Source organism: Diospyros lotus, chromosome 10, assembly GCF_014633365.1.
Source record: "Diospyros lotus cultivar Yz01 chromosome 10, ASM1463336v1, whole genome shotgun sequence".
Taxonomy (NCBI): domain Eukaryota; kingdom Viridiplantae; phylum Streptophyta; class Magnoliopsida; order Ericales; family Ebenaceae; genus Diospyros; species Diospyros lotus.
This window is the reverse complement of record NC_068347.1, coordinates 2169974-2181676: the sequence shown is the minus strand read 5'-3', so window position 1 is coordinate 2181676 and position 11703 is coordinate 2169974. Positions and strand designations below refer to the sequence as shown.

Genomic DNA, 11703 nt, shown 5'->3' with positions numbered 1-11703 from the left:
TCTGTGACCACCCATGTTCTATATTGAAGATAATAAAAAATATAAAGATAACACGAAAAATATACTCCAACTTACTAAAATATACTCCACAGGACATTAAAAATAATTCAACATCATAATTTGATAGACCCACATTTGGACCAAGGAAAAGAAAAACAAACACAAGAAAAAAAATGCAACACTAATAGCAAAAAGAAATAGGTAGTAATAATACCAAAATTAGAATCAATGTTATTTCTAACAATGTTAGAATAAAAAAGTCTATATGTTTTATTCTTCTTAATGAAATTTAATTAGTGGGGCAAAACAGTATATCAATTGTAAGCCTCTAAGGTTGTCACCTAGAAGGATTTAGGCAAATTCTGAAAAAGGCTAACAAACACTATTTAATTGATTAAACTCCATTGAGTAGCTAGCCAGTCAAAAGATAGAATCATGTGAACAACACAGACAATTCTAGAATAAGCAATTCAAAACCATAATACAGGAGGTGCAAAAATGAAATTATCAATTCACACATTGCTATTCAAATGCCTGTACCGCCTCCAATGCTTCAGATAATTGAGGCTGTTCTGAAAAATTCTGAATAGGAAGTATGTTTTCACATTTTCTAATAAAAAATGCTATACATGTTAAGCTTTATAATACACTAGGCAACTCAATTAGTATACTAAATGCAAAGGACATCCATAGCAATAAAAGTAATATTACAATGGTGACAGAAGGAATATGAGAAGAACTTAAATCACCTAATTTCTTTCTGATTTGATATGCATTTTCGTTTATTGTAAGTGGCTTTCTTAGCTGTTAAAGCTATTTTTTTTTTCTCTTCTAGTAAATTACCTTCATATAAGTGAACCTGTATTAAGTTGAAGAATGGGTATTCCATTCTTTATTTCAGAAAAAATAGCAATCCATAATCTATGTTATCATGCTCTTCCTTCAATTTTAAGAGCTGGAGTATAGAAACTGTTACGCAATGGTTCATTTTGTTATATTCTACAAGCTTATTGGCATAGTGCAACAACAGTGTAGTGACAAAATGCTGAAAGATCTAAGTGCTATAAGGCCTTTGAGAGAGAAAACCCAAGAAGGTTTTCCCTGGTAAGATATTTCACCTCCTTTTAGAGACAGCTTGAAACAATGTATGAGATAGAAGAAAATTGTCCAGTTTATCTGATTAGAAATTAAAGAGAAACATGCGTTCTTCCATAAAGCATCAAAATATGTTTTAAAGTGAAACACAAAGATGTTAAAAGACCCAAGAAGCACAAAGGCAACAAGGTCTTCTACAACCTAAGCACAAGGTACTACATAAAGTATAAGAAGTAATACATCACCGAAACATGCTGTTGGAAAAGATTTTAAGGAGAAATATATCAACAAGAACTTCTAAGAAAGATTTTTCACATATAATATTTTCACTAATTCAATTAACAGTCCATGAAGCCCAATTTTGCAGCCACTAGCTTCAAGCCTATTCAAACGTATCTTATAACTATAACTACAAGTTATCCCAAATTGCTTACAAGTCAAATATGCATTAATTCCAAACAAATATACAAAGTGGCATAGATTCCAAGTGACCTGCCAACAACAAACCAAAGCCCTGCCTGCAACTCCATATATATATATATATTACATTCTGAACATATTAAATACATAATTACACTTAAAAAAATTGTCAATAAAAATCTCATCAATCATACCAATAATCATCAAACAAACTCAATCAACCCAACAACCATTCCAAAAATCTCATACAAACAATCACCAAACAAACTCAAACAACCCAACAGCTATTCCAAAAATCTCTAAAAGAATCAAGGAACACATCACATTTTTAAATCTAAAACCCTACTTCCTCATGACAACAAATCCATAGATTCGGATTTAAGCAAACTATCACAAAATTACTGAAATCGCTTAAATCAGAATACAAATCAAATTATGAACAAAATAATTGAAATAAGAATACAAAGCTTTTAACCTGAAGACCAAATTCGTAGGATGAAATGACGAACGGTGTAGGCGAACGGCTAAGGGGAAAGAAGAAACAATCGGTGTAGGTGAAAGCAAGGCGTCGCTGATCTGGGTTGCTGGTGGCGACGACGTGCAGCGGCTGCGATGGCGGTGGAAGGCGCTGCGACGACCAAAAAAGAAAAAAAGGGGTTGACGATGGCTGGAAGAGAGAAAGAGAGTCGCGATCGGCGACCAACAAGGAAAAGATGCGCAATCGATGGCCAAGATGGAGTCAAATCTGCTCAGATCTAGAAGAGGGAAAGAAATGGTGGTCAACGATAGCTGGGGGCGGTGATGCCTTGGCAGGTGCAGTCAACTATGGATGGGGGCGCTGATGCTGTGGCTGGCGCGATCGACGGATAGGAAAATCTGGGTTGCTGGAGCTTGGATGAGAAAAGAAAGATGGAGTGCTTGAGGGAAATGAGGAGGCAGAGAAGAAATGGAGTCTGGGAGATGGAGTTTGGGAAATGAGGAGGCAGTCACGTTTGCACTGTGTGAGAAGAAACACGGCTGTTTTCCGTGTTTTGAAATTTTAGCCGTGTTTTGGCTGAAAATAGCCAAAACGAGTTTTTTCTGTTTTGAATTTCCTTCACAAAATTTTTACTTGTTTTTTAAAATGCGTTTTTAAAAATAACAAAGAGAACACGTTTTGAGTGTTTTGAAAAACTGAAAATAGAAAACGGCACGAAAACGACAAAGAGAACAGGGCCTTACTGATTCAGCAAGCAAGAGCATATCTTCTGCACCTCTATCAAAACTGGATCGATGTACAGGATTTTGTATAATCGGATGTGTAATAGTTCCATACCATGTTAAATATTCAGGTGTAAAATGCCATGAAAATTTAGAATATTTACCACGTCTACGTGGTGGTAATAAATGCATATCCCATCGATTCCACATATAATCAACAAATGTATAAATTACCCGATATAAAGCCGTAGCCTGACCCCGCTTAGCTTCCACAGGTGATAATGGGGGTGGAGGAATAGTTTGTACATACCCAAATTGTCGCAAAACTCTCTCGGGATGATATGGTTCTATAATATTTCCACATTTTAGACAACATGAGAAAAATATAATTTTTGGAAATGGATGGTGTGCCTGAACCCTCCGATACGACGTCCAAATCAACTGTAAATATTATTTAGTTTAAAATTTAATTTTATAATATATTAATTAACTTACAAATCATATATATGATAAATACATCGTCCGGTGATAAATCATCAAGCTGCTCCCTAATAGATTGTAAAGAATCAGTATCGCGAACAGGTATCCAACGGAGAGCTCGTGGCTTATCTTCACTATATAACAAGTTACATCTAATTCTAGTAAAAGGGAAATGCTCGTACACCCATGCCTGTAAATTTAATATGAATAATTATGTTAAATATATATAAATATATGATATAAAATTATGAAATTAAAATAATTACCTCAAGTAAGGTAAGATATCCAGCAATACTCTTCACCTCTCGTCTAGTAGCAATGCCGAGTTGTCGATATAAATATGCAAGACACCCAGCTCCCCATGCATAATTACTGATCATACTTAAATCTTCTAATAATGTCAAATATGTTACTGAAACTAATGTCCCACTCTTGTCCACAAATAAAGTACAACCTAATAAAAATAACAGATATGCTCTACTAATATGTTCAATCTCTTCATTAGAAACCTCATTTGGTAGATGCATAAATGTTTTTTTTAACTAATCTAATTTTACAAATGCTCCTCGATTCTCTCTAATTTGTTGTGATGCTACATCTAATGAAACCCCAAGTAACCTACATAATAGATCACTAGCTTTACTAGGTGTCAGATGATGAGGCACAGATACAGATCTTCCTGTTACTGGAATCTTCAAAATAGCAGCAACATCATATAATGTTATACTTAACTCTTCAAATGGCAAATGAAATGTATTAGTCTCAGTTTGCCTTCTCTCTGTAAATGCTGAAACTAGAGCATGATTTATATTTCGATAAGTACATTCTAGCAAGGGTGATAAGCTAGAATTCATAACAATATCACAAACACGAGGCTGATTATTCAATGGCCATTCAGGAATTTTGAGGCCATGATTTCTACATTTTAATATGCCTCTTTCCTGTTAAAAAATTCAAATACTTAATTATTTAAATTATAAAAAATTACAATAGCTAATTATTTAAATTATAAAGATAAATACTAAAAAAACTAATATTACTTACCTCTCCTGCCCATATTGCAAATGCAACATGATTTTTAAAACTTTTTAGAATAGATGTATCAGTAGGTCCGCCAGGTAGTGGTTCAGAAATATCATCTTCGTGGTGAGACTCGTGATGAGAGTAAGATGGTTGGGCAGTTGCTTCCCCTTCATTAGGGTTGGGATGCTCCTCAACTGGTATCACATAATCTGTCACTGGCTCTTCTATTGGCTCTTCTACTCGTTCTAAAATGGGCGGTTCATTAGAACTCTCAATCCTCTTTCTTCTTCTAGTTGATGCAGTAGGACGCTCTCGAGAAGAAGAAGGCTGGCGAGAAGAAGGCTGTCGAGATGATGAAGCATCACCTCTTCTACCACGTACCATATCTACAAAATAACACAAAAATAAACAATAGCAATTAACTACAAAATAAAAGACAAATATATCACGTATCATATCATAAAAATAATACAAAAATACAAAATATTAAACAAAAAATTACGATAAAAAAATTATTAAACATCCGAAAAATTTAAGTTTCCCAAACTCCGTGAATGTTGGTGTTGAGTTCGGGAAAGATGGTGTTTCCCGAGCTCCAGAGTTTAGGAAATACCATGTTTCCTGAACTCTGGAGTTCGGGAAATACGAACGTTCCCGAACCCCAGAGTTCGGGAAAGTTGGTGTTTCCCGAACTCCAGAGTTCGGGAAACACCAACGTTCCCGAACTCTGGAGTTCGGGAAAATCAATTTGTCCCGAAACGTAGAGTTTGGGACATGTATAATATAAGTTAATATGATAATTATTAAAATATAAAATATGTTAGTTGGGAAAATCCATTATTGGATTTAAAAAATTAATTAAAAAAATATATATTTACTTGTATTAAAAATTAAATTATTCAACTCCAGTACCTAAATAAAAAATTAAGTATAAAAAATATTAATGAGCACTATTTAATTAAAAAATTAAGTTTTAATAAAAAATTAAGTATACAAAAATATTAATTAGCACTATTTAATTAAAAATATTAATTAGCATATATTAGCACTATTTAATTAAAAAATTATCCCTATTTAATTAAAAAATTATCACTATTTAATTATCACTATTTAATTAAAAAATTTAGTTTTTTCAAATATTTGTATAAAAAATAAAATAAAAATTAAGTATAAAAAAATATTAATTAGGACAATTTAATTAAAAAATTAAGTTTTTTTAAATATTTTTATAAAAAATAATATATAAAATAAAAAAAAGAAAAAATTAAAAAAATGAAAGTTGGGCCGCTCCCGAAACCCAGGTTTCGGGAGCGGCCCAACCCTCCGAAACCTAGGTTTCGGAGGCGGGTAGCCGCCTCCGAAAGCTAGGGTTCGGAGGCGGCTGCCCCCCTCCGAAAGCTGGCTTTCGGAGGTGGCTTCACGCCTCCGAACAGCCCATCCCTCGCCTCCGAATAGCCCATCGAACCCAAAAAAATTGCAGTTGTTCACATTAGATCCAACTCAAAATCACGGATACAACCCAAACAATCAAAAATGTAAGTAAAACTTACCTCAAGAGCGCACAGCAAAGAGACGCAGCTCTGTAGAGAAGGCGATGACTGGAGTGCGGTGTAGGTAACTGTCAAAGGCAAGTGGAGGTTGAGAACGGCGGTGAGTCGCGGCGGAGAGGTGTATGGGTATAGGAGGGTAAATTTGGAATATAGTTGGTTGCAAGGAGTAATAAGTATGGCTGCGAATAGTAATTATTAAATTTATTTTAATTATGGCTGCGAAGAGTAAAACGTTGGCTGCAAATAGAATTTCCCTTACAACAATTATTGGCCTCCCGTTCGCTGCACAGTAGACGAAGCATCATCTTTCAGTGAGAGAGCCCAATCGGAAACTGAGGTACGGTGCAGAGCTACCCTCCCTTCTTTCTTTCTCTATTTATTTTTGCCACCCCCATCTCATCACCTTTGTCCCCATCACACTCTCTCATGTACGGTGCGGAGCTAACTTCCCGTCTAAATTGTTAGTCATGTCAATATCTCGTTAGTCTTTTTTAATGATAATTGACAATAGTTATGGAGCTATATATTAAATTAAAATTTAATGACTTTTTTAAACTTTAATGTAAAATTTAGTAATCATTTATACTATTTAACCGGTAAGTAGAGGTGTTCATTTGATCTAGATTATTCTTGAATGGCTAAAATAAATAAAATAAGATTACATCAAGATAAACTTGAATGCTTTTCGAATCAAAATATAGAATTATCAAGATAAGATTGTAAAATATTTCAAAATTTTTATCAAATTATTTGTTAAATTTTTTGAATGCATTGGTGGACACATGCGTCGATTTTTTTTATTTGTAAAGTCTAAGATATACTTATCTATCCCCCTCTCCAGATAAGCATATTTTGAACTTTAGACAAACATATATAGAAAATATTACATAAGAAGTCATGCGACTTTTTGAAAAAAAATTATTAGATTAATTTAATAAATTCATAATAAATAATAAAAGTTTGAAATATTTTTTATATCTTAATTTATTTGATTTATATTTTAATTAATAAACACTACATAAATTGATATTATCCGTATATTATTGTAATTAGAGAAATATATTTTATTTATTTATTTTTATATTTATTTTTTTGTTGTGAAGTTTGAGATATACCTCTTTTTTTTTTTTAAAAAAAAAAAGTTTTTTGCGACATTTTATGTTTTTGTTTATATTTTTGGAAAAATTAAACTTGATCCTTTATATATCTAAAAGACTTCCTTTTGTCTGTCCACATTCCGGACGCATGTTGGGGATACAAGGGAATTAAGCATGTTGTGTAATGGCAAAATAAGAAATTTACAAATGTGGATAGAAGTTTACAACAATTATTGGCCTCCGGTTCGCTGTACGGTAGACGAAGCATCATCTTCCAGCGGGAGAGAGCCCAACCAGAAGCTGAGGTACGGTGCGGAGCTTCTTCTCTTCCTTATTTCTTTCTCTATTTATTTTTGTAGACTTCTTTAATTATTAATTTCAATTGACTCATTAGATCTAGTTTTCTTCTTCTTTTTTGCTATATTTTTGTATTATTATCTGAATTTAAATTCAAACCCGAGTTTAAACTAAGATGGAAGAAATCAAAGTTTGAGACTATTATTTATAGGGTAAATTTTACTTTGAACTCTTGGGCTCTCATTTTTTCATTATTCAGTTAAATTAATTTGGTTTGGTTTTGTTAAAAACAAAAAAATGAGGACAAAAAATTAAAAAAAAAAACCAAAATTGTAATGCCCTTTGCAGAAATACCTCTGAAATTATCAACCCCTTGAAATTGTAAACTCGGCAGGATGTTGCTATGAGCAGGTTGCAGTCAGGGCCGGACCTTTCATGAGGCGCGGTTGTCTCAGGGCCCATGAATATTTGATTATTTGGGAACCCTTTCCAGCCGCCCACCCCCTCCCCCTCTGCAAATTCCTGGCTCGCCCCTGCCCTTGTCCCTCTCTCGCTTTCACTGGCTGCCCAGCCTCTCTCTCTCTCTCCGTCACTCCTGCCCTCGCTGTCGGCGGCTCGGACTCTCTCTCGCCTCTCGTTGCTCGCCTGCTCCGTCACTCGCTGCCTCTCTCTCTCGCTCCATCGCTTGGTCCGTCGGTCGCTCGCCCATACAAAAATCCCATACAAGGACATTTCAAATCATGTTTTGTTGGAGAAATTAAATATTTAGTTTGGTTTTAATTTTCGTAGATAAGATACCGATTTTTTTGATAGCATTTTGATGACTGAATCGACCAAGTGCTCAGCTTTAAATCTTCACATTTTGTATCTTTCTCTCAGGTGGTTGCATATATACTTTGCCATCAAAATGGAGCTTTCCTCAGGGTCACAACGAGAACCCCATGCAAGGACACTTCACATAGCAATGTACCCTTGGCTTGCCGTTGGCCACATCATCCCTTTCCTCGAAACATCAAACAAACTAGCAACCAAAGGCCACAAAGTCTCGTTCTTGATTCCCCCTAGGACTCGATCCAAACTAGCACATTTCAATCGCCACCCCCATCTCATCACCTTTGTCCCCATCACACTCCCTCCTGTGGAAGGGCTCCCTCTTGGTGCGGAGACCACCGCGGACTTGCCCTCCTCCTTGGGCACTCTCCTCATGGACTCCATGGATCGCACCCAACCTCAGATTGAAGCTATCCTGAATCGTCTGAAACTGGACGTTGTCTTCTTCGATTTCACCCACTGGTTGCCAGCTCTGGCCCGCCAGTTGGGGATCAAGTCTGTATTCTATAGTGTAGTTAACCCCTCGACGATCGCCTATGCATTGTCCCCAGCAAGGCGCCTTCCTGGCAAAGAGTTAGCCGGGGTTGACATGGCTCAACCCCCAGAAGGGTACCCGCTTTCGGCGATGAAGCTCCATGCCCACGAGGCCAGAGCCTTTGAAGCTCGAAGGAAGAGGAAGTTTGGCGGAGACATGCTGTTCTACGACAGCCTTTATGCTAGCTTGTGCCAATGTGATGCACTAGGCTTCTCGACGTGTGGGGAGATTGAAGGGCCATTCTGTGACTATCTCGGGAGCCAATACGAGAAGCCTGTGTTGCTTTCGGGGCTATTCGTAAACGAGCCACCGAGCTCGTCGTCTTTGGATGAAAGATGGGGCATCTGGCTCCGCAAGTTCAAGGCTGGGTCGGTTGTTTATTGCGCCCTTGGAACTGAGTGCAGCTTAACAGAGGATAATTTTCAAGAACTAGTTATGGGTTTAGAGCTAACAGGTCTGCCATTTCTGGCCGTGCTTAGGCCGCCAGTTGGGTCTGAGTCCGTCGAAGAGGCATTGCCCGAGAGTTTTAATGAAAGAATTCAAGACAGAGGGGTCGTCTATGGAGGATGGGTCCATCAGCAGCTGATCTTGGTGCACCCTTCAATTGGGTGCTTCCTCACGCACTGCGGCTCAAGCTCACTGCGAGAAGGATTTGTGAGCCACTGCCAGCTAGTGCTGCTACCACATAAGGGGGATCAGATGATCAACGCAAGGCTGGCAAGTCTAACCTTGAGGGTGGGCGTTGAAGTGGAAAGAGGAGAAGAAGATGGGTCCTTCACAAGGGACAGTGTGTGTGGGGCTGTGAGGTCTGTGATGGATGAAGACAGTGAAGTGGGGCAAGAGGTTAGAGGAAAGCATGCTAAATTGAGAGAGCTTCTGCTAAGCAAAGATTTCGATGCCTTTTACACTCAGACTTTCAGTGAGAAACTAGCAGACATATGCTTGCATGAATAATTGTAGGCTTAAGTGGCTTGCTTGAAGTGTCTCATGAATGATTATGAGAAGGATTGTGTCACTATTTTATGTGGGGTATTTGTCATGATGGGGTGTCCCGTGCTTTTTGTTTAATGCCATTGTTTCAGTGTGGGTTCACTAAACATGTGTAGCAAAGTGATAGTTGAAGTATGTCTTGATTTTTATATTTAAATTTGTTATTACTTACAATTTGACTTTGTAACACCCGAGAATAATCTTGAGGATAAAAATGATATTTGATGAAGGGCATAATTGGAATTTTGGGAAAAATAAGACTATAGGGCACACTAACACAGCTTTGGACGACCGAATTAATCAGAGGGAGTACCTCGGACCCTAGATAGCCAAGGAAAATGGTATAGTATCGACGAGCAATTAAAATTATGATTTTTAGTGATGAAAAAAATGAGATCGGGAACAGTTTTCGGTACAGCAAAAATACAGCTGCCAATTAGGTCGTATTATCGAATTGCTGTAAACGACATCCAAAAAGTCAACGGAGAGTGTCAAGGACTAGTATTCGATGTATAGAACAACCCTTAAGTGGTTTCAGGTTGAATCGAGTGGATTTGAGGTCAAATAAATCAATCGGGCCTAAGTGTAATTTTCTAAAAATGCCCGAGGGAGGTCAAAACGGTAAATTTTCAGAAATTTCAAGGGAGAAATGAGAAGTACTAATCTTGAGGGTCTTAGTGAGGATGTTAGAAAGATCAGGGGCTTGAGGATAAGGGCCAAAATGCAAAAGAGAAATTTCCAAAGACCAAAATGCAATTTTCAGAAAGTAGTACAAGCATGGCCGATTTGGCCATGGATTTGGCCGGAAAATCCAGCCGTTTGACAGCCTAGGATCGGCAGAGAGTGGCCTAGGCTAGTCTAGGAAGTGTGTGGGGAAAGATTTGGCCGGAAATTGGCCACGTGGGGGTCGAATTTTGGCTATAAATAGCCAAGGGTTTCGGCCGAATGTAAATCATCAAATCGCTCAAGTTTGAGAGCGAATCGAGGGAAACCAATAAGGGCTTTTGATCTTTGAGGGAAGAGGATCATTTCTGGAGATTTTGGGAATTTTTGGAGTGGTGTAGGGGTGTTTTTGCATTTGGCCGAATGTATATATATATATATATCGAGTGAAGATGAAATCGGGTTGTAGAGTGATCTATCGAGCGATATAATAAGGGGCTTTTGTTCGCAAGGTGATGGGTAAGTGATCTGGAAAGTTTCGTGCCAATCGGAGTTCGAATTGAGGGTCAATTTGGTTCGCCGGAGTTCGGTGGCGGGATAGCTTCGGCCGACCGTTTTTGGCTAAATCGGAAGGCTTCCGGTGGTCTTTTCCGAGCAATATTGGTACCATTGGGATCGACTAAGTGAGAGGAACAGCCTGGTGTCGTAGCTTCAATTTTCCGGTGTGCCGTCGCCGGAGAAGATGACCGGAGGTATTTTTCTGTATTTTTTAATTCTGAAAATATAGAAAATTCGATAAAAAATAGAATTAAAGGAATTAAAATTCTGAAAAAATATCTAGAAATTTAAGAATGATGAATAGTTTAATTTGGTGAATTTTTATCTTGGAAATTTCTTGGGGAAATAATTATTTTTGATTTTTGAAATGAAATGTAAATAGAAAATAAATAGGAAGAATTTTTAGAAAATTATGAAAAAATTCCAGAAGTATAAGGAATTTATTTGATGAGTTTTGGTGATTTTTATTGAAGTATATTCGAAGTAAATCGATGAGAAATAAATTTTCTCAAGGAAAAGTAATTATGGAAATTTGAGAAAATAGGAGAAAAATGTGGAAAATTTCCATAAAATCCCAGAGGCTTATAAATATTTTTTATGAATTATTATGTAAAAATATTTGAGAGAATAGTTGTGTAGATATTTATTTTGGATTATTAGAAAAGAAAATGGGAGAAAAATAGGAAAATTGTGAGAAAATTAAGGAAAATTATAATTGTTGGATAAATGTGATGATTAGGGTGCCTTGAGGGTTGAGACGAAGTGACTCGTGCGAAGTTCGAAGAAGGCACGCAAATCGAGACAAGCACGCAAATCGAGACAAACCGCGCTTTTCAAGAAGAATTCGAATTGCGCCCAAAGGTGAGTAGTTCTATCGAAAAACTCGATTGTGGTTTATGAATGGTTATTGTGAGTGTTCACCCCCAACTCTGTTTGGAATTGTGAGTGGTTCTACCCAAAAAGA

General features: G+C 36.9%; 1 protein-coding gene across 5 annotated transcripts in view; it reads left to right on the top strand.

Moving 5' to 3' along the window:
• The window catches only part of LOC127812291 (cyanidin 3-O-galactoside 2''-O-xylosyltransferase FGGT1-like), a 34012-nt gene extending 24337 nt beyond the window's left edge, over positions 1-9675 (top strand). For 2 of the 5 annotated variants that reach the window (XM_052352701.1, XM_052352703.1), the window contains exon 2: positions 8042-9675. In XM_052352701.1, coding sequence (XP_052208661.1) covers positions 8070-9482 — 1413 coding nt within the window. In that variant the 5' untranslated portion in view covers positions 8042-8069 and the 3' untranslated portion in view covers positions 9483-9675. The other 3 variants (XM_052352699.1, XM_052352700.1, XM_052352704.1) reach the window with 3 other exon arrangements.
• Positions 9676-11703: the final 2028 nt, after the last annotated feature.